Source organism: Pleuronectes platessa, chromosome 5, assembly GCF_947347685.1.
Source record: "Pleuronectes platessa chromosome 5, fPlePla1.1, whole genome shotgun sequence".
NCBI classification, from domain to species: domain Eukaryota; kingdom Metazoa; phylum Chordata; class Actinopteri; order Pleuronectiformes; family Pleuronectidae; genus Pleuronectes; species Pleuronectes platessa.
In genome coordinates, this window is record NC_070630.1 from 27,472,880 (window position 1) to 27,500,775 (window position 27,896).

A 27,896-nucleotide genomic window follows, 5' to 3' on the forward strand; every position below is an offset into this window, starting at 1 on the left:
GGCAACGCCATTCAAAGGGAATGAGCAGCATTTCAGTTAAAGCCTCAGACGCATGCATCAGAGTCCTGCATAAGCAACATCTGCCTATATTTACAACGGCTGCTTTATACAGACTTGGACTTGCACAAACTCTTACCTGGATTTGCAAGGCGACTGCTGGTGGGACCCAGAATCTGGTAAGGATCTGTGAGCAAAAGGAGATAATCCATATTATTATGAAAACTGGCACAAAGTGAATCAAATAGGTGTAATAACAAATTGTTGTAAAGTCTGTGCTTAAGACAAACAGAGTCGCAGGTAAGTTACCTGGCTGAGGTCTGGGCTGCTCAGTGGACTTGGTCACATTCTGAGTAACCACTGGTGAGCCTACAGGGAGCGAAACAGTCAGGAAACACAGACAGAGAGAGACATAAGGAAACATCAGCAGGGTTCTACAGATAACCAAGTTACAAGTTGTGATGGCAAGTCAGCAGAGGTCCAAATTAGATAAGGCAGTAACTGATGGCTGAGCTGACTTCTTCTGAATGTATGCTCAGGTTCGCACAACACAGTTTGTAATCTCCTGGAGTCTGACCCACTGTGTGAAGGCTGGAACTTCCACTGACGTGACACAGACTTGTGTTAAACACTATTTCCACACAACCTGGGTGTTTTGACCTGCACAACATATCACATGATAAAGCTCACCACATCAGGTGATCACTCTCTCTCTCAGGAGTTAGCCTCCACGTATAGCGACTGTACCCGTATCATCCAATCAAAAATGGGGATCTTTTCTGTTGATGATTTGTGTATGGTCTCACCTTTGCCGCTGTGCATGTTGTTTGACCATCCTGTCCGCCGTACAGCATCATATGAAGGGTCTGAAGAAGACATAAGAAAAGAAGACAACGTTTTTGTGTATTTTAAAAAGGTAGAAGATGGTGAAAAACATGGAAAACTCATAAAAGATCAATGAATGCACTTAAGTAAGTGACTATATCATTATGTGCTAGGCAGGAGGAGCCAATAATGTTCACTAGTGCCAAATGACATAAATACATATATTAAAACATGGTTCAAGGTGCAACACTCTGACCACGAATAAAAGCTCTGATGCCAATTAACGTACAACACACACACAAACACACGCACACTTACACTCTCTTTCCCAAACGCAAGCTAATTTCATGAAACCTTGACAAGCAGCCAAACTGGTCCAGTCTGCGCAGGATCTACCTGCCGTATGTCTGCGGTTCAAACCTATGAAGCTGAGTTGTGTGAAGGAGGACGGCTTCCAGTAGCAATCCGTCACTCCGACACAAGCAGATAAAACACAGGATGTATTGTTCCCTTGGGGATATCTCAAAAAACACCAGAGTATCCCCGTAGCACACCTGGCTACAGCACCCTGGATGGTTTATATTGCTGAGGGCTGATACTGTTGCCAACGTAAAGGGAAATATGAAGCATACCGTGGCCAGATATGTGCTGTGTGCAACACGCAGCTCCACACTTTTATCATGATCTGTAAATCTTTTATGGCAGCAGCATTTCACCTACAGGGCAACGGATAGAGTGAGTCTAATGGTGATGACAGATGTGTCTGACAGTAACAATTGATAGTTTGTAGGCATTAATTCGAAAAATTGAAAACACAGATGAAGAATGAGCAAGTGTTGATCGTGTTGCAAAACAGTGCGAAGAAGAAGAAGAAGAAGAAGAAGAAGAAGAAGAAGAAGAAGAAGAAGAAGAAGAAGAAGAAGAAGAAGAAGAAGCTGCTTTGAATGAACAGCCAGCCAATCCCAGCCATTTGAACCACCCACCAGGAAGAAACACACAGCTAGCTACCGGAAACATTGCACATGCCAGCCAGGTTGCAATCTTAATGCAATCGATTGAGAAGTGACATGTAGCTGCATTGTCGTGGCTGGCTAACTTGTCTGAATAATTAGTTAGATAGTCTTTAGCAGACCAATGTTGGCCAGCTTGTTAGCATTGGTTTGTGAGAAATGAGGAACATCCAATGAGTTTGACATTTTCCAATATTGTTATTTAGTAATAAGTAAGTCAAGAAGTCAGTGACATGGAGACAGGGAGCTAGTTTTAAATCCATGATTGCAATCATTCCCTTTTATAGTATTACATTAATTTAGTTTTTGCATGACTGCTGTGTAGGTATTATTCCATTCCATTCCATTATCACTTATTTAAACGTACAACTATGGTTTTATTCTTTCCTCCATGATCGCATTATTATTTCTGCTCCTTGTTTGGACATTTGAAATTGCATCAGACATGAACTTCAATGATAGAGGATGAAGGGAACTTTGCATACGTAAGTAGTCAAATTAAATACATTAGTTCTTTTGAGGTTTGCCCTCATCTCATCAGAATAAATACTTTATTCATCATAAGAGGAATTATAAGAAAAAGGGAGATTAAGGTATGATGAAATATATAGAATAAAAAAAAATTATATAACATATGTAGGCTACATTATTCAGAAGAAATTTATTTGGGAAAAAAATGTGGCTGGCAGCGTTGCGTTTATACACAATATGCATGATTAATCTTTAAACTTAATAGGTTGGATCATTAGAATAATATGGTTTGACATCCCAGATGTCATCCATTGTACTGTTGCTATTTGTATGCTGTCACTGTTTGTTTTATTTAGACATGAATATTTATCTATCTTCAGATTAGTCTCATCATGTTTTATCTTGTGCATTCACACAAGTCACAACATTATTCAGTCATTAATCATTTAATAAACTGTAATATTATATTAACCGTGTTATAATTACCCATATTTATCTAAGTTTTTACATGGAAAGGCCACTTGATTTAGTACACAAGACAAATGTAATGTAGAAAGCTTTTCATTATTGATATGTCTGAAACAAATTAAAGTGATCGTCTTCATAACAACAATACATTTGGGGTTTGTGTGTCATCTTGAACCATATTACCTCATGCAGCCACACCAGAGAGACATCCAGTAGCATCAACTATATCATCAGTAGCCACTGCATGTTTCTAAACACTGTACAATACTGCCCTCCTGTGGATTTCAACACATTGACGTCTTGGTTCCCCTAAATAAACACCAAATAATAAAGTAATTGGAGTCAAATTTTTTTTTTCCTTTAAGAACAGTTGATCTACTGATTCCATTCTCACTACAACTATGAAAACAAACTTTGCCTGGTAAGATACAGTAAGATAAGATTAGTCCCACAATGGAGAAACCCACCACACAAGTGTTTTATTGTTTAACTCATTTCATAACATACCACTAAAAATGTAAAAAGACTTCAAATCCAACGTGTCAAAGGATGTTTTCCCTTCTCCTCACAATATCAGAATATCCCCAAATGGCAAAAGTTCCTGTTGCTCAGGATCGTTTGATCACTTCATTACTTTCAAACGTCTCAACTTCTAACCCCTGATATTTCAGTAAATGATATTTCAGTAAATGATTCTCTCCTTTCTGCACAGACGACAAGAGGGTCTCAGAGCACTGTTACTGGGAAAATAGGGTTTTTTTGACGGTTGAACAAGATGTAAAGAGACGATGGAGATATAAAGGACATGAACTAAGAAATGCATAAATGAGGATGCGATCAAACGAATTAAAGGAATGCAAGTGTAACAGATAGAAAAGACAAAAAGAAGGAGAGGAGGGACAAATAACAAGTGGGGCTGCCGCGGCTCAGCGGGGCTGTCAGGTTCAATCTGGTGTGGGCCGGCAGGATAGCCAAGGAGCAGCGACTGGGGGAGAGTCCTGAGAGACTTGCGTTTCCTGCCTGCCTCGCCTGCAGACAACCTCTCTTTGTTTTACTGGCCCTTTTTTCCCCTCTACACACCCCCACACAACCCCCCACCCCTACTGGCTCACCACCACCAATATGAAGAAAAAAAAACACACAACGGGGGCCACCTCCCTGTATGTATATCGAGAGGGGGTTACAAACAGAAGAGGAGTTGGTTGGGGAGAGGGTAGAAGGGAAAGAGGAGGAGAGTTATTGACAAGCAGACAGATGCAGATGGAGACAGAGCGAGTGAATACACAAAAAAGCACAGAGAGGAAAAGAGGAGAAGACATTGAAGGGAGGGAGGGAGGAGGAAAATGATGAAAAAAAGTAGCGTCAGACGAAGCACAACCTTGGAATTTGCAAAGAAAACAATGGCAGCAAACTCAGCTACTGTCTGGTATTGGCTGGAGTAGATGCCCAGTAATGTGGTCTCATCCACATCTCTCAGATACCCTCGGTGTAGCTGTTGGCAGCAGATTACATTAACAATTTTGCATGTCAGAACAGAGGCAGACAGGGCCACAAAAAAGTGTGAAACCAACACAAACGCAGCACATTCAAGGTTTTCACCATTACTTCTATTTCGAGGGGGGGTTATGACGGAGAGAAAACTGGCGAAACATGTAAGTGAAAGTGCAGGAGGAGGATGAAGCAGCAGATGCAAAACGTACAAAGCCCAGAGTGGTGGGGGGTATGCGGTTTAGGCTGGCCACGCAAAACACAGACATAGACCCCTGAATATGTGCACACACACACACACACACACACACAGACACACAGAGCCACCTCAATCCCCCCAACCTCTCCCGCCTTCATTTTTCCAGGCCTCGCTCTGACTGCGACTTGAGCCAGTTTCCACTCCGGTCTGGGGTGTGGTGCACGCTCCTGGGAGACTTTGACTGCAGGACCAGTTAGTCAAAACAAGGCCAGAGAGCTAGACAGAGAGAGAGAGAGAGGGAAAGAGAGAGAGAGGGAGAGGGAGAGGGAGAGGGGGGCAGAGAGACGGAGAGTAAAGGACAAAGACAGAGAGGAGATGGAGAGGGAGAAAAAGAAACTGTGCATAGAGGGTGAGACAGACAGAGAGAGAGAGAGGAAAGAAGAAGATACAAGTTGTGGACTGTTTTTAACCCAGAGTCTGAGCCAAGGAGAGAGACCCAGACAGGATAAACTTTTTTAATACCTGTAATACAGGTGCTTTAAAAGCCATCTGTGTGAGGAAGGAGCCAGGAGAGGAGGAGAATGATGGCAAAGTACAGGAGTTACACACAGCGACAAGAGAGTTGGTGCATGAGAGAAGAGAAGCATCACTTAGAAAAAACTAAACATTTCAGCGACGGTGCTGCACACAAAAACATAAACACAAAAGGGCAAAAAGTTACCGGCAACTTTCGCCCACACCCTCATTCTTTCTATTTCAAAGAGAGAATTTCATCTCTCATTTATTTATTTATTAACTTTCAAAATGCAGCGAAGGGGAGCAATTGAAAGTCGTGGATTTATAAGAGCTTGTGCACATAATGGCACACTTCAAATTGTATTGCCACTTTGACTTGGCAGCAAAATGAATACATTCGCAGAGGTGAATCATCATCTTCCCACACTCACCGAGAAGCGGCGGAGAATATGAGTGTTCTCACTACGAAAACACAAAATCCCCAAATGTCAGAGCAGCAACACAAACAGAATGGAAAACACTCAAAAAGGTGCAAAGGCTCAGCAACAAGCACTGTATGGATATCAATTTAACACCCAGATGTACAATGTACGTTTAACTAACGGAACATATCAACCTAAAAGTCATGTAAAAGCATACATGCTGTAAGACATACAGGAACTCACCCACTCACACACATGCCTATCCATAAGCAAATCGCAGACACAGACTTAAGACACACACACACAGCCACACACACCCTTTCATAGCTGCTGCATTCCGTGTTTTATATGCTCTCTTTTATTCATAACATTGCATTTTACACCACAGAGTCTGGAGCAGATTAAGGGTTGTCTCCTGCTGTACGCTCGTGCTTACTCTACCCCAAAGAGCCTGTATGGTATTTGACTGTTCTCAAAAGGCAATATGAACTTGAACATCTGGCAATGCTGATCTGTGAAAATGTTAATAAAGGCTTCTGCTGAAGAAACACCGCTTTTTTATTGTCAAGTCACAATATCTCTGCTCGAAGTAGGTGTCACAACTTGAAGTACGGTCAGCACCGCAGAGGCTTGTAATAGAAGTCACTCCTTGTGAAAAAGGAAATGCTGCTGCAGGGAGTGACACTCTTTTCCTGCCAGTCCAAATACCTGGCTCTGAGAACCAGGAAGGCCGGGGTCAGGGGGTGACCGAGCAGAATCTTATCTGGCCTGCCCATAGGTCTACTGGTATTGATGCCGGGGTGTGAACAATCGCGCGGCCTGCTCACACTCACCACTGGGGCAGACAGAGCGAGGCAGAGGGCATTCTTGGACACTTATCGGACCTAGTGTTTCCTCTCCGTCTGCCTTGATAGCGCGCCTCATCCTGTGAGCACGGCTATCATTGTTATTGCAGTCCTTTCTCCCGTCTCTGGTGGTGACACCATATAGCTGATTTAAAGGATGTGTAGCTTTTTTTCTAATAGATAGGCTGTGCAGCCTTCGCATAGTTCACGTTGTGTCAGCACAAAATAATGTTTGTAGAGTGAGAAGGAATCAAGAGGAAAGAGACAATCATCTTGACACAGGGTGTTGTTCTCAGACCGGCTTGTGCAAGACGTTTTACTATTCAGCAGGAACAACAATACAACAGGTCAACTGTCACTGCAGGATTTCTGATTTATCCTAAATTATCAGTTTAAACCAAGGTTCAGTATTCAAGCTCAGCTCAAACACAGAGTGGACCCAGATTTAAATAGTGCAAAGTATCGGATAAATAAGTTTCTCTACTGAATTTGTCTTTTAGTCTCAGAATGAACATGATGGATCTCTAGATGAGGTGAGCCAATAGATGTTGTTCCCTTTGAAAGGAGGTGATGTTTTCATCTGCATTTTGGGGTTTGTGAGTTAACAGTATTACAGTAAGAGTTACTTTCAGATTAACACAAAACTTGGTTGGAGTATTATTTGTAGATGTTATTTAAAAATTTCTTCACATTGAGGAACTGGTAAATGTGTGTAATTTGGTGGAGTTTGATTAAAATGTAGTGGGAAAGTCGGGCCTTGGCAGAGGAAAGCGCTCGACTGATTTTGCCATTCTGGTTGCTTTTTGTTTTAAGCAATGTTAATGATAAGAAAGAAGTCTTAACAATATAAAGACATATAATGAATAATTATAAAAATTGCATTTGATTATTATGTATTTTATTAAAGTTGAATTGTTAAGTGAATAAAGATACACCTCGTATTAAAAAAACTGAATAGAATAAGCAGTGTAAGAAACTGTGTATAAAAGTGAAATGTGTTAGGCTCTTACACAGTTTGAATCAGGAGTGTGACTGAAGTTTTGACGCACTAAATGGGTAAAAGTGCAAAGTGACACACGTCTTTCCACTTCAATCTACTCTGAAGCAGCAGTACAGCTTTCCATTCATATTGTTGCTTCAGCTCCTCTCTCTGACGCCTGTCTCTGCGACAAACATCCTCATTCACGTCTAACATCCTGCCTCTGTTCCATCATGGCTGTATTCACAGTCCGCTCTGGCCCCCGATGCTGTAGACAGAGCTCATCTGCACACTGCTTTTGTCTCAGAGCTGATGTGTTGCTACGGCGTTCGGGTAGAAGGCCTGAATACAACAGTCTGCTAGAGCAGCCTGGCTCATATTATGTTTTACAACATAAAAGGTGCACCTGCCCAGAGCTTTGTTACTGACTGCATGTGCTTTGGGTTTGTGTGAGTGGTGTTGTATTGAATCTGGTTGGCACTGTGAGGCAGACATGACAGATAAGAATTATCTGACTTCTGTATTACACAACTCCAGGTTATAAAATGCTAAAAAAAAAAAAAAAAATATGGACAGATAGATACATAGAGAATAAAGAGAGAAATGTGTTCCTACCCTCTTTGGCAGCCAAGCGTGGGGATGGATCTGTGTGAGATGGTGCATTGTAGGATAATGATGAGCTACCTGTAATAACAGGAAATAATGCATCAAGAGAAATGAATGACACCACAAACAATCATATAAAAACCAGGGTAGATAATGTGCTAATTTAATCAATTCCCAAGAGCATTCAGTTATTAACAGTTTATATTATACACCTAACTTTAACTTTAACTTGCATTTATTTAAATTGGGCATTGTACATTAATTAATATGAGCACAATGGTTCATATTAATGTACCGGAGTTTCTTTTTTCGATAAATTTTCATCTACAGTCCCAGGCAGGTATATATATATATATATATATACTTACATTTTTTAATAAAGGACTTCCTATACTGCTAATACTGAATCATGTTTATTTATATATATATATATATATATATATATATATATTCTGTATATAAACATGATTAATGTTCAAATTAAAAAATGTATTAATGATTCATGATGAAACTGAGACATCACTTATCCAGAAACCTGGGTGACAGTAAGTTAAAATGTTATAACAATAGCCAGTAGGTGGCAGTAATAAGTTCAGCTCGAATTACTGTCAAGCAGCACTAAAGCGCCCTTTTCATTTGTTGAATCGTATTCCTGTTTTGTCCCTAAAAAACAACTCAGAAGGAAAAATAGCTCGGGTCACATAAATCCTGTCCCAAATAAAGTACAACCAGCACACAGTCAGTCCTTTAAAGGTAGAGGAACACAAATGTTGCCTGTCAGCATTTAACAGCAAACCCTACTCTCGAATAATAAAGTCAGGGAGGCAAGACTGTGCACATGGCTGCCTATTCATTTCACCTTATGGAGCAGAACTCTGAGCTGCATTCCTCCACTTACGCAGGCACCCTGGGCGGCACCAAAATGCTCCCTTAATTTTAGCTGCCCCCAGGCATAAATCAGCGAGTGGAAAAACAGACCCAAAAATGCACAGAGAAAACACAAGGGCAGCGACTTCATAGGGAGTGTTACGATTTGGGGAGCTGCTGAGCCAGGATGACAACTTTTGTGAATGGGACGGGAAAAAAAGAAACGAAGAACTGCAGAGCAAACAATGAATTTGTGATGTGCTGATGAGCTAGTTAAGAAAGCTACACCAAGTAGGTTTCTTCACCTAGCTCGCTATGTGGCTGGTGGTGTAATTGGGGGTGGAGGGGCCCATGGTGGCAGACTAGGGGTCTGTTTTTTTAGGGGGTGGCCGAGGGGGAAAAGTGTGGGGTGCTCTGCAAATGTATTCTAACCTCCAAACACCCCTCCCCTGCTCTACCTACTCCACAGCACCCCCAAGGCTCTGGGTCGAGTTTAGAAACCTGGGGGCCTCAGAACAGTGGAGCCATTGTATGAGGCTGGGTCCCTGCTCAGCAATCAAATGCAGCTCCCCGTACAAAAATAATTCCACACGCTGAGTGTAAGCGCACGGGCGCAAGCAATCCGGCAAAAGCGCCATCTTTGGAATGAGGGAGAAAGTGTAAGAGTAAGATGCACAGACTGTCAGAAAAAATTAAGTAAAAGGGGGAGAGGAGGGGGGAGGGGCAGGAAGGGGCAGGAAGGGGCTGTTAACCCTTTTCCTACTGTGTGCCACATATGCGGGCTGACCCAGACAGGCAAATAGGCAGCATTGCTGAGAAAACCTCAAACCATCCCACAGACAAATGCAGGGCTGCTGTAAGAGTGAGAGTGAGAGAGAGCATGGGGGAGAGTAAGGGAGAAAGAGAGAGAGAGACCACAGCTGACGGTTCGGTGGAGGGAGTCTTGGCTGCGCTGCCTATTTATTTGGACGGCCTCTTCCGCTCTCAGAAAACAAACATGTCCCGGTAATCTGACAGCACAGTGGGAGGACTGGCCAGTGTTCAGCCTCTGAGACCCTCTGCTTCCCTCTCGTTCCCTCTCCAGTCACATCTGCGCAGAGTCTGTTAGATTACATAACATCCACGAACAATTTTCATTTCTGTCCTTGATTGATGGCACTTTTCAAAAGCCCCTGTCCTCCAGTTTGGCACACCCATAATATCGACAGGAATCTTTCAGGGCTAGCTCAGCAACGTGACAGACCTGCATCAGGCCACTGCTGTTTATTCTGTAGCGCTATATGATACCATTGCCTCAAACATGTGGTCTGAGCTTTGTCAATAAACCCCGGGTCCCAGTCACCTAGTTTAAGGCAACTTGCCGCCAAGTGATCTCCGGCCAACAGTAAGTCATCCTTCAACTTTATAGCATGAAGCTGCACTGACATGCCCCAATGTCTCTTAATGCAATCTTTAAGGATCGCAAAACCTGCAACAGGTCCTCCCAAACCACAAAATGAACCTCTACCATCCGATGACATAATTCAACGAATAACTCTAACCATGCCAATGATTGAAAAAAAGAGTTTACATTAATTTACTAATTTCTCAAGCCCAAAATAATTTGTTTTATTTATCGTTTCTTTACTTTTGTTCCTCAGCCATCAGCTCCGTCAAAAGAGCCTTCAAACAAAAACACTTGTACACCACCAGACATAGAAAATGATACTCTCCGGTTCAACTAGCTGTCAGCCTGTGCTTTGGAGGTATTTTCTGACCATGAACAGAAAATGTGACATTTGCCCTGAATTCCGTCACCATAGTGAAGCTACGCTCAAGCACCCTCTAAACTAACCTTAATTGGTACCTCATTGTTCTGAACATTACTCCACAATGTATTCTTATTTTAGATCAACATCGTGACATCACAATGATGCAGGAGACTTGGCCGGACCCCTGACATGGTGTTTAGGAGCAGTGTGTTCTGTCTGGGAGAGGAGCTCCCTTTCCTGCAGATAATTGGCTAGATAATGTGTTAGAGAAAAGAAAAACTGAAGAAAGCACAATACGTCTATTATAGTAAACCTTTACTTAACCCAACTGTTGCAATGCACATATGTTGCAGTGAGAAAGAATAACAAAAATAAAAATTCTTAACTGGCGATTGGGTTTCAGGTCCAATTATCATGTGCTTCCAAGCAGCTAGCTTCAATTACAACTGTCCTCGTCTCAGTGTTTACGCGTACTGCAACTGCTTCTTATCCACCTCCACTTATGCTTATAGGGTGTATGTACAAAAAATGTTGGCGCGCTAAGTGTCTGAACCCCAGCAGTCAAGTGAGCAGCCACAGACTGCGCCGTAATGGTGGCTAACAGCAGACAGCTAACAGTAAAGGGCGCGGAGCCAGGTCGTTGAGCCCCTCTGCACCAGTGATAATCTGCCAATTGAAAGAACTAATGCAAGGGGAGCGCAATAAAGATGTTGTGAGAGGAGAAAGAGGAGAGACTGTAAGTGAGAGAGAGCGAGAGAAAGAGAACGAGAGAGCTCTCCAGACCTCCTTTTTCCCTACTCAGCCTTCGAGCCCAGATGTTTATGGTCTGTATAAACTATTGAGGGCTTGAGAATGTCCCCCACTCTGGAGCAAGCAGCAGCCGTGCAGAAGCCCAGACTTATCACTCTCCCTCTCTCTCTCCGTCTTGACTCCCTCACTGTAAATCCATCCAGACACACAAGCAATGGCGACAGCTGGGAAACAGAACTATTGCTATTCTCCAAAGGCACTCAATCATGACCACCTCGCACCGTTTCCACACAGTTCTAAAAAATAGTCCAGCTGAGAATTTTTTCTTTTCTATCGCACACTCTTAACGTTTTATAACTGCTTCTCCTCCTCACATCCTCCTGCCCTTGTCCTTAAATAACTACTGTAAAAGCTATCTGTCAAGGATATCTTTTTTTATCCAATTTTCTTCCATTATGTTTCTTTAGATTTACAGCAGATTTGCTCTCAATTCTCAGTCTCGTTACTTTCCCTCTTGACTCCCTCCTTTCGCTGCTGCCTTCTTCTCTCTTTGTCTCCCCCTCTCTTCTTGCATCTCTGCGTGTTGGAGGATACAGCCTCTCGTTGTCTGAGGTTTTTTTGCTCCGCTCCGTTTCCAGCACATGTGGTATCAAACCGACCTACATGGGTGCGATAAAGCAAACAGTCCACAGTCCCTCCCTGACAGACTAATTTGAACAAATTCTCAAATTGCACACAAAATTGAAAGCACATTGGGGTGTGGGCGGCCATCACTTATGAAAATCTGGATAAGTGACCAACAAGACGGCCAAAATAATGCATGGGCAACTACCCTTGTTACTGTAAGCAGCTGGGCTTCCAGACAAATACCCGTGGTTTCACCAGCGTGGGTGTCTGAACAACATTTCTGCACATGACGTGGCAGGAATTTTCTTTTTTGTTATGATATGTCTGTGTGGTGGAGAAGTGTGTCCCTGCCTCATGCACAGTGTACGTCCAGGACTTAATGACTCAGAACCGAACGCACGCATCATGCTCACAGATTTGTATGAAATGATTGCAGAGCCCCTTGGACCATCCATCTTTTGGAAGAGGATCGGGCATAATATAGTAAAGAGATGTGAATGGGTTTGGTGGAAGCTGTCACATGACCTGTAATCACTAATACTTCCAGGGCTCCGCCTAGCCTCCCCCCTCCCTCTTTCTCTTTCTGTATTCTGGGAGCTCGGCCCGGCTCCAGCTCTCGTGAGTGAAGCCAGAGGTCTATTTTCTGGACGGGGTTACTCCTCGTCTATGATTGTGTTTGTTTGTGCTGCGGGGGGAGAAGAGAGAATGGCTTTAGTTTCCAAATCAGCCCTGCAGCGTCTGCATGAACCCTCCTCCTCCTCAGCCCTCCTCCTCCAAGTCCTTCTTAGTCTTCCTCAGACCTTCATTTACAAACATGGTTCCTCTTGCCCTTAGGCTCCCAGTGTCAATAATACATGCTGCTCACTTCTCAGAGAGCTTCCCCAAAACAGGTCAGTCAGTCCAGGCACGGAATGGAAGCATTCATCTTTTTTGATTTTCGGGAACGGATCCAAAGCAATTTCAACTGGCAAGTGGAGAGGATTCCCAAGACATCTCTTCTGTCTCCAAAACATACAAGGTCTAAATCAAAAAAAGGACAGCAATGGGCAGAGTCGCGGTGCAGCACGCCTAAGCCGTGGCTAAGTCCCGCAGCCAGTGGCCATAATGAAAACTGCTCTGCGGAGTGTTCCCAGTGGCGGTCAGACAGATCCACCCGCTGCAGCGCTACACAATGAGGCTGTTATACTCATGACAAGCATCTCTCTTTCTGCCCAGACGCTGTGCACAGAGAAAACTGTTGACACCCACAAAATATAGTTCCCATTACATCACACTGAGGCCCATCACACTTTTTTGGGAGTAATGTTAAATTTAGTCAAGCCATCAGTCACTCCACCCAGCGTGGTATCGTTATATTGTGCAGAAGCAGATCGCACTATTTAAAGGTGTAGAACGCAAAGAATTCAAAGGGGAGATAAACGACTCTCTGTAGGTCCACCAATTGCATTACACCTGATCTGCTTATTGTTATAGTAGACAGTGGGTCAAAGATATTGTCCGAACTAGATATATCACTGTGTATTCAAAGCAATACCCACACCAGATGTTACATCTTGTATTGAAATGCAATTTGCATAGTGACTCAGAAGATTGGCTTTGTTCCCCCGCCGAAACATATGAAGCAGGATTCCAGCGAGGAACTCTTCAAAGGTAAGAGGCTCAAATTTAGTTGCCTCCGTTGCAAATTGCAGATCAACTTTCTTTGCCGTGCTGAACACACAGGCCTAGCGTGATTCCTGAGGCAATGCACCTGGCCTTCATCTTTCTGTGGACCATGTGGAATAAGGCACTGTAAAGTGTAGTGGGGGGATGCAGTTGATGGTTATCTGGGGAAGGGAAAGAAACCCTCTTGGTTTCCAGAGCTCTGCTTAATGCTGGGTAGACATTACGGAGAAATTAGTTTCCAGTAAGCAATTTCATTGTTTATTGACGGTAATATGAATATAGTGCGGTGACAAAAAAAAGTGTCCTGTTGTTTGCTTGGGTTTGGTGTTCTTTCACTCTCTTGTCTCATCCAAAAGTAGAGAAAAGTATATGAGAGGAGACTTGTGTTTTGAAAGTCAGTGTTGACTTTGACTATTCTTTGGCAAGGATGGACGCCAGAACAGCGGAAATAGGAGCACAGTGCATCAACATTATTGTCTTAGTATCGCCCTTCTGCTGTCAAATATGATCATCATTTACTGATAATGTTTTACAATTGAAACAAAGATAACTGCCATCACTGCCTTGCCATCCAAAACACTGCAGTTCAAAGGACAACATTTGCCCATGAGGGGAAACAGGGAAGAGAGGGCCTCTGACCACTCCAGTCCCGCATCTTGTCACTACCACCCTAAGAACTGACCTGGTACTCTATACAAACCGGTAGCCACACAGATTTTCCTTAAGCCTCAGCGTACCCTAAACTTCGGCCTGTATCAGTGATTATAGGGCCACAACACTTGATGATGCTAAGGTGCACAACTGAAGTTATGAACCTAACATCCCCTGGTGGCCGCTAACACCATTCATAACTTAATTTGTGCAGGAGACCTTCAAACCTACAAGAGATATATACAATCTTGTCCTACATTTTTAAACTAACTTTTATTTGTCCAACAACTTTAGTTTGTAGTCGAACATTAGTCCCTGTATGTCATTAACTTATTATCTGAAAGTGTTCCTTTCGATTTGCCTCTTTTCTTAATTAAGTGTACTTACTTTCCCTGAGGTAATTGAGATGAGAGAGAAGCACTTCGGCGTTGTACATGGTGGTGAGCCGGAGGAAGTCGTCCTTGCTCATCTTGCAGAGGTCTTTGCCATCTGTGTTCTGAAACATGGCCGTGTCCATCTCCAACAGGCCATACTCCTTAATGGCCCACTCTAGCCACTGGCGCACATGATCCTGGGACCACAACGACGGGTCTGCAGGACGAAAGCAGAATGTTATTGACTTACTTACATGTTGCATTCAAGGAGTGTCCTCCTAGTGGTGCTCTTATTATGTTAACAGATGAGAAGCCTTTTGCGTTGGTTTAACACTAACATTCGCTTAGGCTTTAAAATGGAACCTTTACCAAGGATCCATTAATAACATATTCTCATTTTTGGGGAAATCCAATCATTCTCTCTCTTTCACTCTGGTCTATGTGTAAAAACGTGATCAGCATGTGCAATTTTTCTAAAGGGTTGATCGCAAACCTGCACTTGTTGCTCCATGAGCTGTGTTATTTCACACTCTGAACCAGTGAGGAAATAAAATAAAATATAGTTCTGGCAAACAAACTGACAACTCTACCTGCACGGACTCAGCTGTACTCACCCGTACTGGGTAATGTAAAACACTGGAACAATGCTTTGCACCTCGAAGTGGGTAAATAAAAATGGCACTCATAAAACTTTTACAGCATTGGCAAAATGACATCAGTAGAGAGGAGTGGTTCTGTGTGTAATCACAGCTGTGGCGTAGGAGAAATACCTATAGCCATTTGCACGATTATGAAAACACAAGCACCATTATTTCTCTCTCGTAGCTATCCTTACCTGCAGGTACAATGACTCTGCGCTCATTGGTGGTCATGTTGGGGGGAGGGGCGTTCTTCTCATCCATGTAGTTTCCATAGTTCATCTGCGAAGTGTCATTACCCCCCACCAGCTTATTGCATTTACCCACGCTGCAGTCCACTGGAGACTCCCTGCTACACAAACACGCACGGTTATAAAAGTATTGTCAACAGATACATTGGGAGTTGTTCGTTTTCTTTTCCAGTCATTTACTTTGGCATGCCATTAGATGTTACGGCACCACACTCGCAGCGATCTAAGTTATATAGGTATAAGGTTAGTTATATACCTTACATCAGTAAAATATGTCGATATAAAGGACGAGGTCATATTTCAAAAAACAAAGAAGAATATATATGTGAAAACAGGAAGTGGTTGTTATGCCCTACCTGGATCCATTCAGGTGCTCATATTCTCGCTTGACGTTGACCCGCACCGGCTGGTTGATCCACTCCTGCTGTGGGGGTAAGGGGTTGATCTTGTGGGTCTGGCCGTAGTCCTGTGTGCCAGATGCAGTCATGTCGGTCTTGGGGAGAGGGGCAGCAGCAGCGTATGGAGGCTCAAATAAGGACTGATCTTCACTCACCACTGATAGCGCCTCCTGGAGGTGGAAAGAGAAAATACTTAGTATACATTTCTTGACTAACTTTGCAAATCATAAGGTATATGAGCAAAATCCACACAGGTAGCATATAGCCATCCTATCCCACACGTGTTTCACATTACGGAGAGCACTCACAATTATTTCTGTGCGGTAACTCGAGGTGCTTCTTGGCAGTTCATTTTAAATTAGTATAGAGAGCCATTGGTGCTTTTTTCACCTCCATTACTTGTGCTAAGCTATATTAACTATTGGAGGATACAGTCATTCTATAAGAATGAAGAATTTATACACTCAAAGTTATGAGCAGATACAGCAATAATCTGTCAATTGACAGTACCCAGAAACTTGTGATGTGATTTTTTTCAGTCTCTTGTGTATGTTTGTTTACAGCAATTATGTGCAGTTATGGGTCATATCACAGTCTGGCATCCTAAATAGTTTGTGTATACAACTCATGTAGCAACTGTAGTTTCCTGTTGATGTTAGGATGACTTCAATCATGCCCACAGTGGAGTGAGATATAAGATTGGGTGCATCCAACATACTGTTTCACTAACATTATGATCGAGTGCATATGCTTCTCTACCAGTAATGGCCCATTAAATGTTTACACATGAAACAAATCTGCAAAACTAACCCTAATAAAATTGTGAATATCACATTAATCACACTCCTAATGCCGACAGCACAAAACTATCCTAGACAAATTTCCCTGATTCCCCCACTCATTTACTCTCGCCCATTATCCTCTTAATATCACTGAACCCCAAAATCCCCTGTCAGGCCCTGATGTGTCTTCTCTCTCGTCTGGGCCTTGGGCTTCCCTTCACAGCTGAAGACTCAACAGAAGCAGGGGGGATCACAGCTACACTGACCCCTCTGCTGTGGCTCAGCTGGAGCAATGTAAGTTTATTAAAGAAAACAAACGCAGAAAAGAAGGGCCGGACAAAATATTGGCCGTGTCTTCAACATGCTCCTCGTGCAGTGTCTTCGAAGTGAAGCATGGATTATAATACTTGATGTGTCACTTTTTAACTCAGATCTCAGCACTTAGTGTTTGACAATGTCGATGTCACCATCTCAGACCTGTGCCAGGCAATAACTCTTAGCTGGCTTAAAGTGCATAAACTTCTTTCTAAGTAAGTGATGAGTTTTTATAAACAATAAAAGAAACAAAATGAAATAAACAATAAGTCAGAATATCGAGTATAATCATTACCGTCATATGTCCCTGCTGAGGATTAGGCTCTAGTCTGATGCACATCTGGATCCGATAGGATCTGATGGCACAGCTTAAACTGAGACGTGTCTAATCCCCATGGACTGAATTATTTCATTCCAAAAGGCCACATATCTGCTCCAGGGGGAAAAACGCTACTTGATATTCATTGATCAATATTTCCAACATGTCTTTTGCATTCTCCAAAATGTTGAGTTTATGAAAGTGAAATCCTCCTGATCTCACATGACTTCAGTACCATTCCTTTCTAAGACATGTCATGCGAGTATAAAGTCTTCACTCGTGCCTATTTAAATGATAAACGTCTTTTTCTGGAGCAAATGTCTGCATCGCATAAACGGAGCTAGTGACTGATACGGCCTAGGCATACACACATCTCCACAGTGACTATAATTCATACTAATTCATAAATTTACAGTCTTTTATGACAGTTACAGTTGCTTTATACATTGTAAACACAAACAAAATGTCTAGGCTTTTACCGTGAACTCTGAAATCTGAATTCTCTAACAGAAAACATCAGAGCAGTAAATTATTAAGAATATTAATGTATTTGATTATGTTTGATATTGAACAGCACTATGCCAAGATTGTATCTAGTTTTTGGAGCATTAAAATTGATTGTCAGAAACTAAATTGGGGATTTTCTAATTTGATGCTGAAGAATTGTATTTGCACCATAGTGCCCTCTATTGTAATGTATGGATCCAGATTTACAGTGATAGTTAAGTTTTAACCATATTTTGGGAACAATGCACCTTTACTCCTGTCAGACAATAAGTGGAAGTGAACCAACCAGTCAAACAAAATTGAGAGAAATCAGGGGGGAACTATATTTAATTAGTCTTTAGTCACTCAAGGGGTTTCACAAAGTCCTTCTCTTCAGGTTAATTGCTCGATAATACAAAAAAACTAAAAACTCAGAACCTCTCTATAGAAGCATTTAACCATTTCGACAGAATTAGATTTTCCAGTGATTACATCAGTGGATCCATCACAGTCTGAGCACTGGCAGCGGGACCCACTATCTGAGCAGACCACAGAAGCCAGTCTGTGGATGATAAAGCGTAGAAGAGTGAGGGAATGTCTCATTACTGCGCGATAAGTATTCAGGCGACTATTCCGACTGTTGCACGTTATATTTACAGTGACATATCAGCCTGCACAATTGAAACTATGATTGGCAAGTGGTGTATGCGCCCATCAAGATTGCCGAGGTTTTCTTCTTTTTTTTTTAACTGAAAGCACACCATGGGCGAGAAGCAGATGACAGAGCAGTGGCAATTTGATGCTCTTCACAGTATCTTTGAGCAACATACACACATATTGACAGTGAGTGCTACTGTTTTTCTTTATCTCACAATGTCCACAGACAATTTGTGAAATAGTTAAGTGCCACTTTTAAACACTTCATCTGAAGACCACCTAAAATCTACAATCACGAGAAACTATTGAAACGTTCCATTTTCTGGGGGAAATATGACATTTAAATATGTAAATAAGATCTGAACTACAGTTTTCTACAGAGCCACAGACAGAAGAAAGATAGCCCTACACCATAGCTCAGCTGGGAGGATGCAAGGACCGTTATAAGTATTGTGTGAGTCTGACACCTGCTGGGAGCCACCTCTGTTCTGTTCACATCAGCCAAGTCTATCTCCCCAAGTGCGTCACGACGCGTCTGGAGCAGACTGGATATGCAGCTCCACATCCAGACTACACGTGTGCCTGTTTGGCGTTCACACACAGCATCTAAGCAGGAGCCACCCGTGGAGAGAGACGGGGGGGGGGGCATTCCTGTCCTTTGTTTGCGGAGGAAGAGGAAACCTGTCAGGAAAAGATTGTGTAGGACGGGAAGCTCTCATGGTTAGAGAGCCCTTCCTCTCTTTTAGCGAGCATGAATGCGTCTTATAACCAATCATTTACACCCAAGAATTCAATCTTGATTGCATTAGTCCACACACGTTGTTGCTTTGTTGCACGCACCCGGGGTTCATGATTGCACCCCCCTGCAGTGTGGCATCCATCACCAGCGCGCAACAAACCACTCGCAGCGCTGTGAGCGGGGAATGACGGGATTTAAGTGACTATATAAGCAGCCTGACATTTTTGTCTGGCCCAACGTTTACACTCCTCCAGGACTCACACCACACCCAGCCGCCACAAACCCGCTACTTTAAATTTCCTAAAAAGAAAACAAGTCCCTGCATCAGTTTTCCGCAGCAGTAACAGCATAAACGCAGATGCTGCATTCTTCTGAGCTTACCTACACTTGTTTTAACCGGAGGACACAGACACACTGAATGCATGCATGGCTCGGGTGAACTAATGGGGACTTGCCATTCAACATCTGGTGGCTGCAGCCATAATACATCTGGAATTTGACTGTCGGGGGGGCCAGTAGCCTAGGTTAATGTGGACCAGCGCTCTGTGACTACCAAAGCACCATTTCAAAATAGTTGAGTAACCATATAAGCGGCAAGCCAAGGTATCATTGTGAAGCCCTGTGGTTAAAAGTGTTGCAAACTATGCAGTTACCGCACGAAGTTGCCAAATGACAGCTCTTCTTACACTGTGACTTAACTCACTTCCCGACAGCGGAGTGAAAGCACTTTCAATAAACAACGGAAACAAATACAGAGCCATTATTAATTCTCCCTCTTTCTTTAAATCCTAACCATTACGGTTGATGACCCACGGATCTTCGGACTGGAGCCGGGCGATGTGCCACACCGCTGTTGCGCAGCTGAACACATCTTATCCAGCGGTACATCCAGTCATGGCTATTGGTCAATCTCCGCTTCCCGACTAAACCAAACGCTTGAACTCGTGGATAACTTATACCTATGTGAAGTTACAGTCTACGGGTCGTTGTCTGAAACAAACAGCAACTCCTTTGTGCCTTTCCAGACGTGCGTAATTGTGCGCCTGGTCCCCCAAAACCAAAGCGTGATTCTGATTCAGCCATAAATCCACACGGTAAAGTATCCTCACAGACAAACAGCTTTAGTGGGGAAAGAAGACAAGGGGATACTCTCAAAGAAAAGAAGAAAAAAGGAGGAAATCTGGTTACCGCTTTCAGACCGAGAGAAGAAAGCCGCTCATCGTCGTCAGATTGGAGGTCCCAGCTCACAGACCGACACAGAGGGGCATTTCAAACCCATTGCTTAGAAAAAAGGAGGCGCAACTGCGAAAAGCCCGTCTCCCACAAACCCATACACCCCGTTCTTCACCCTTACCTTAATAGTTCCGTCCATTTTGCGCAAATTTCAGCGGACCCAGACAATATCCCAAACATGACACGCTCCTGAATTAATTCCAGCCCCGGTATGTGGCGGAGAGACAGAGACAGTTTTACCGGATTGAGTTTTTTCTCTCCTCTAAATTTGGGAAGTGAAGTCACCGCTGTTGAGAAGGTTGAGGAGGAAGCTGTGTGTCACCGAAAGCCCTGCCTTCAAAAAAGCAGGATACTGTCCCAGAGAGATAAGCAGGGAAAACAATTGACTGGTCGCTCCGCTGTTATGTTTTTCTGCTCGGAAATATTTACAGGATGGCTGCCTGCGTTGCGCAGAGCCATTGCTGCGTATAGCGTGCTGTATAATGGTGTTGTGTGTTTTGCTTTCCCAGTAGTGGCCCAGATGGTGTGGACGGGTTTACTATTTGTCCGACTAATGAATTATACCTGCACATATTTGACTGAGGCTTTCTGGAAAGACACAGGACCCTCTTAACTTATGTGATGCGATGTTTTAGAGGTTCACGCCTACACATCAGACATGCATCTGGCCATGCCTCCACCCTAAATCATCACACGTTATGTTTTATTCTATATTTAACAGTGAAAACGATACATTGAATAAAGTTGATCTTTGACTGTACACGGGCACATGTTTCTCGGCCGCCCTCCTTTAAATCAAGGAGGAGAGAAAGGTATATGGCAGGAGCTGGAGCAGCCTTGTCTTTTCTGTTACAGCTCTCTGTGAAGCCTCTATGAAGTTTCCCTGAGACACCATTAATAAAATCCAAGCATTCAGCTCCCAACCGCACTATAGTCTGAGGGTCTGCGCTACACGTGTGCGTCTGCGGCTCAGCTCAGGACCGGTTGGATGAAACGCAGCCTGCGTCAACACTGGGCTCCAAATTGATTACTTTTATTGCTTTAATTCATGTTATTGTTATTATTTCTACTACCGCATTGACTTTGCTTTTGTTATTCGATGAGATTTCTCTGACGCCTGACCCTAAAAAAGAAATCCTCTATACTACCACACAGGTTTTTTTTTTTTTTCGTCTACCCTGTGGAATTGCCCTCTTCAATTCAAACATAACTTTAGTGCAGATGCTCGACATGGAGCCCGATCTGCACGTGAGCACACCGAAAACACCGAAAGAACCGTAAATCGAGTTTTTGTTCTCCCAGTACTTATTGCCACTTTCAGCATTTCAGTGTTAATGTTTTTACTTAGCAGAAATAAAACAGGTACATTTTATAAGTAAGTAACTTAGATATTAAAATACTTTAATACTATTGTATTTGTTTAAGGGACTTTAAACAAGCCTTGAGCCCATCTTGGAAATATAATCGAATCATTCCAATGCATTAAGAAAGCCAAAAAGGTCTATCCGGACTTTACTAAGGTCAAAGGTGCATGTAGCTCATGAGGCTGGTTTTAATGTTTTTAGATTTCATTTAGCTGAAGATGATGATGGTGCTGACATCTTTTGCAGTACCGGGGAGTCTGCCTTGTTGAGTGGTCAAACAGAAACTACACCGCTGCCGCAACAACTGACTGCAGGGCCGGCCTGTCTGCTTTCGACTTGGGGGTCTGGTGGGGCCATGCATGGGCCCCCGCCCTTGGGACCCCCACATCTGGATCCTGCTATGGGTCAAGGCTTCTCCTGCCTGAGGCCAGTTCAGCCTCCTGTAATTAAGGGAGACACCTTGTTTAACTCTTCAGCGACTGGTTCGGTTTCCTTTTTCGTCAATATACACATTCCTGGGTTTTGTGGTTTTCATATACTCGTTTTCACTGCAGGGAGTAGGTTGATAAAGTGAGGAATTAAAGAGATGCTTCAGCTGTGACCTGCACTTGGTGATTCACCTGAGACCTCTTGACCACTAATACAAACACAGAACTGAAACTAATAGATCCTGATGCTGCTTTGAATTCATGTCATCAGTTTCTATAAATAAAAAAAGTTTCACCTCCACTCCACTGGAGAGGCTTATTAGTGAGTAAGTTTCAGCCTTTTGTGCTCTACATGGAACCTGCCTGGAAGACAAACAATAGGCTTTTCACGTGACCACCAGACAACAGTTTACCTCATGTACTCAAATACCTGCAGCCATAAAGCTGATTAGGAAATACTGGGGGTCCAGGACCCACCAAGACCGTGGTAACAAACATTTTGGAAGGCCAATAAACAGATGCAAGTTGGTTTACACAGCGAACCACAGAACATCTGGCTCGACGCTGGAGCGAGAAAGGCAGACATTTCTTCCTCACACCACGAGCCAGTAGCTCTTCTGTCTCTCCTCCGCTAAGGCAACAAGCCAGAGGTGGGCGGACACTCTGGTGCGTTTATGTACGGCAGCCTTTCAATTGTTATAGGCCCATCCTTTCCTCTTAAGCCTATATGAAGCTCTGCTAAGATTCATGGAGTTAAATGACTTCAATGAGAAACACAAGTACAGTAGAAACGATTTTATTCATCAGATGGGCTCGACATGTGAAAACAAAAGAACACTGATTATAATTAATCTCTCTTGACAGTGCCCTGGTAAATCGGGACTATTTGTTTCTGAAAAAAAGATGACTTCTCAAAACAAGTCGTGCACAAGTTCTCCCCCTTTCTTACTTTAAACTCTGTAACAAACCATTTTCGTACAATATAATCTATGTTAATGTATTGTTTTGTACACGGAAAACAAATGTTGATCATACCTGGAGTGAATTTGATTTGCTCCTGAGAGTTTGAGAGCGACTGTTCGGTGAGCGACGGAACAGTCCCAGTGCATGTGAGCTGTTTTATTAGACTGCAGTCCAGTATTCAGATCATTTCTTCTCTCGGGCTAAAAAGGACAGGCCGACTCAAAAAAAAAATACCGAGGGCAAAAAGAAAGTGGTGTCTGCAGCACATAGACGCACGAACCGTCTGGCCCCTCGCTCCAGGCCATAATTAATTTGAGATTTATTTTTATTGGAGAGTTCCAGTCTCGCCTGGCCTTAACCAAACAAAACCAAATGCTGGGCCGCGGATTCGCTTGAATGGGGGATATTTATTTTAATTTTTTTTTGTGTGCGTATTGAGGCGTGCCACATTCTTACCAGTATCTCCCCGAGTGAAGAGGTGGGTGCATGCACGCAAAAACAAAAAATATAAATAAAACTATTACCCCTGACTGCAGGAGGAATAATAATGAAAAAAACTTATTGGAAACCGAACAAACAGAACAGGGCCTAATCTAGTCTGCATTTCCACAGCAAATCGAAGAAGCCATGAGATGCGAGCACTGTAAAATTGAAATTTAGCTCTCCTTCCTCTTCTATAACCTCCATCTGCTCCTTCACTGGCCTCCTCCCTTCTTTTGAGGGAGCCGGGGGAGAAAATAAAAACTAATTTGAAAGCATATTTTCTCCTAAAACATTCCTCACCATTCAACTCCCGCACAACAAATCAGGAATTGTTCTGCGCCCTAAACGAGAGTCCCTCTCGCTGCAGTGGCACAAACGCTGCGCCTGATTGAAATGAAAAGAGCCCTTTATTCAAAGGGGGAATAAGTCTTCAAAACATTAGCAAGTCGCCCTTGGAAAAATACCCTGATTATGGAGATATTACCATAGCTCGCCTCTGCATAATGGCTCATTTTAATGAGGCACAATCCGTGCAGTCACCTTATTATGATAGATGTGAGCTAGCGAGCGTCATATAGGCCTATGCAAACTCTCCCAATTTCACACATACAAGTGCACGTTGAACTTGGCATCATGGGCTCACATGCGGTTTTATATCACGGGGACATATTTAATGGTTGCAGTGCCTTAGGACGGGCGATGGGCAGTCGCAGGTATTCATGCTGCGCCACATGTGGCGGGCCCGATGCAGTTTTTTTTTTTTATGTGGAAACCAGATGTGCGCTGTTTGCTTTATTTACATTCTCGGGACTGTGGAGGAGAGAGGGAGAGAGAGAGTGGAGGAGAGAGAGAGAGATTCATGACGTGAAGCACGATAATGATCCATAACAGCAGCAGCAGCAGGTTTTGGACTGAAGACAAAGAAATCAGAGACCACAACATGCCGAACAACATTTCAACAAACGACGGCAGCGTCAACATTTACGCAGTTCCAACCAGAGGGAAACATAACAAGGCGCCAATCAAATGCGTGATGCTCCGTAGAGCTACAGGTGTCTGAGTTATAATGTAATATATTTTTGTGTGTTATATTCGATGTCAACAGACCCAAAAACTGTATTTTCTAATACAAATTATTATTGGTGAACCATTCGGGGTTGTTGGTGTAATTGGCTTTGTGGGCATGCGCATTCTCTCCCTCACTGAGTTTTAACAATGAACATTTCCCCACGTGGTCCCTCCAACATTACCTGATTGAAGAGACGGTGGTGGAGTCTTACCTTAACGTAAGACGACGTGTCAGGGACAGTTTGAAACATGTCTACTTGACAGACAGGCCCAGGGGTGCGTAGTGTCCAGAGGGCCCTAAACAAAAGAAAACAGTCATAATCAGTTGATAACAAGTTCTTTATTATATGCTTATTCGTTGCTTTTATGAAAGTCCGCACACACGAGGGTCACCACTTCCACCAAAATAAAGGCACGGTTATATTTGCTCAATGCCTAGCCCTTGCATGCGCAACTGAAAACATAATGCCTCGATTCATTCATAGTTTTTTTTTTCTTTCAACAGTGCTCCGTGGTATTATGGCACAGGTAGATTTTAGTTCCACTTGCCCGCATATAAATGGGAATTACACCGCTATCCTACTAATAAAGTGAATGAATTATACTCCAAGGGGGGAGCTGGGCAGCCAGGAGAAGGAGAAGTGGAGGGCCCCATCCCCACCCCCACCACGTTTTCCCCCTAAAGCTTACCACATATTGAAACACTTTTCGCTTTAATAAGTGCAGCTTACAAAGTCTAGGGTGAAAGGGCACTTAGAGGACGGTGCCTTTAGCCCTTCCCTCCCTGCGCAATTATTAGGAAGGCAGCCGCGGCATACACCATCACAAATGGCTGTTATATGGACTGTGATTAAGCAAATTAACATAAATGGAACAGTGTAATAGCATCCAGGACGCACCATCAGCTGAACGTAACATAACAAGGCTTGTGCTCAGTATTGCGCTCTGACCTGTCAGCATTATAAATATACAATCATGAAGCCTTTTCCGACCATGTGTTACAGCATGATAAGTGGTGGACGCAGACCCTTGTGGACTGAAGCCAATAGCGGGCAGGGAAATCCAACCAAAAAGAAACAGGAGAATTAAAAGAAAGAGAGAAGAAAACAACACAGGGACACTTATACCTCCTACTTATACCTTTTAATAGCGCCACAATTTCTCTTTTTTTTTACTGCACAATTTCTAAATGGTTCTGCACATTGGATTCCTGCCCCATGATAAATGAACGTGGCACGGTTTAAATACTTGTAGTGGACCCTGTCCTTTTTTGTCTTCTCGGCTGCTGTGGTAAAAAAAAAGCAAGGGCTCGCCTCATAAAGTTCCCCCAAATGCATCGAATTTCTACGCGGTAAAAAAAAAAAGAGCGCAGGACCCCGCATCTGTAGCCAATTATAACAGGAGGAGGACTGGTGAATAACGGCGTGAACCTTCCTCCGAGACAGCCCCGTGGGCCGGGACCCCTCTAGTGTTACATTTTAAGCATCTTACCTTTGCTGTTATCCATCACCCACGAGAGAGCCAACTGATTTTAGACTAATACGCATTCCATTTCCCCCCTCCTTAGACTCATTTGAAGTGAGGCTGCGACAAAGTACGCAATGACAAGTTAAGTATTTTTCGTTTGCAAAAACTCAAGCCTGATGCAGTAGGACTCAAACATTAAAACGGAGGTGGAGATGGAGGCTGCACTTTCAATTCACTTTCACTTCACTGTGCGTAATCGTTCCAAAACGTCCGCACTGTTTTAGATCCATCGATGCGCTATGATCTGCTCTTTTCTGTCGCTTTCGATAACAGCGGTTACACAATAGGTGGTTTATTGTCCTGCATGCACACACCTACGCTGAATCCTCTGCAGAACTCTCAAAGAACGCAAATCCTGTTCCCGTCGTTGTTTTCCTGCACTCACCTGTCGTTACTTGTGTCGATCGCTCGGCCGCTTGTACTTTCGTTGTAATCACTCCTCCTCCAATTTTAAAATAATTAGTTCCGTCCAGGCAAAGCCGTTTTCCCCCTCAAATGTTGCCGATGGTGACAGTGAGTAATTTTTTGAAAAGGGGCAGAAAATGAGAGCCGGGTGTTTGAATGGAAATGTTGCTGAGACGAGGGAGAAAAAGCTGCGACCAATGAGCAACGAGAGAAAAACCTCCCCTTGCCTGCAGTGCGAGGCCACTGAACCATGAAATAAGGGGGGAAAGTAGGGAGAGAGAGAGAGAAGGAGCGTCGTAAATCTGCTACAACAACTTCTTCTGGTGGACACAAATATCGATAAAAAAACCTAAAAAAGAAATGTAAACACAAAATACCGCTGTCATTAGTTTCAATCTTGCACGTTGCATCCACCTGCGTGTGGGCGAACTGTTGTCACGGATATTGAAACGTACAAAAACATCACTGCAAAGACAAAGTGTGACGACATGTCTTCTAACAAACTGTAACTCTATGTGATAAATACATAAACAAATAAATAATCCTGAGGGGTAATCCTCAAAGGACCGCTTAACAGCCAAGGATAAACGGTATCAATAATGGACGGATGGATGGGTGGATGGGTGGATGGGTGGGGGGTTGAATGCGTACACAAACAAACAAAGGAATACATAAACAAACAAATATAAAAGATTAAAGTTATTAATCTTATATAAATTATCCTCAAAGTTTAATTAAAGGATTTAGATTGATCTTTTTAACGAGCTTTTATAAACAATTATTTGTAATTAGCCTACATCTCCTTTTTTGAAAAACTCCAACCCCTGCATTAAGCGGCACAAGTATAGACCAATTTATTATTAGGTCTTATTTCTGACATTATGTTGCTGTTGGTGACTGACTATTAACATATTCTAGTGCTCGGTCTCCAGCAGCACCTGATCAGGGAGCATTGCTGTGTACATGCACTCGAGTCCCTCCTCTGCAGCGGGGGGCTCTCCGTGTCTTTTCCTGCTCGGTTGACCCCGCTCAGTTCACTAACTTCATTTCCTTCACTGTGCTGCCGCTGCCCTCATCTTCGACCAACACATCAGTCCAACCACAAAAAGAGAGGATGTGGGGGCAATTCACGGTGAGGAAAGTCGTCCAAGCGTGGCCTTTTACTGCCCCGTCAAGGTCGCTATTTCACTCAAAGCCAATAAATGGAAAGAGAGAAGTCGCCTGTATAACCTTTTAGGGCTGTACGACATGTTATAGATGAGCGTTAGACGCGGGCTCTATTTGGGACGTATTTAATGTGCGCACTGCAGCAAGCATCCAGAATCAGAG

The 27,896-nt window shown here is 43.2% G+C and overlaps 1 protein-coding gene across 18 annotated transcripts in view; it reads right to left on the bottom strand.

Annotated features, from left to right (window-relative positions):
• The window catches only part of fli1 (Fli-1 proto-oncogene, ETS transcription factor), a 30,317-nt gene extending 3,465 nt beyond the window's left edge, over nucleotides 1-26,852 (bottom strand). Inside the window, exons 1-10 of one of the 18 annotated variants that reach the window (XM_053422270.1) lie at nucleotides 26,548-26,852; nucleotides 24,818-24,932; nucleotides 15,954-15,968; nucleotides 15,757-15,866; nucleotides 15,347-15,498; nucleotides 14,525-14,728; nucleotides 7,836-7,904; nucleotides 804-863; nucleotides 307-366; nucleotides 137-184 (exon numbers count right to left, since the gene is read on the bottom strand). In XM_053422270.1, the coding sequence (XP_053278245.1) occupies nucleotides 137-184; nucleotides 307-366; nucleotides 804-863; nucleotides 7,836-7,904; nucleotides 14,525-14,728; nucleotides 15,347-15,498; nucleotides 15,757-15,866; nucleotides 15,954-15,968; nucleotides 24,818-24,886 (787 nt within the window). In that variant the 5' untranslated portion in view covers nucleotides 24,887-24,932; nucleotides 26,548-26,852. The other 17 variants (XM_053422269.1, XM_053422271.1, XM_053422272.1 and 14 more) reach the window with 17 other exon arrangements.
• Nucleotides 26,853-27,896: the final 1,044 nt, after the last annotated feature.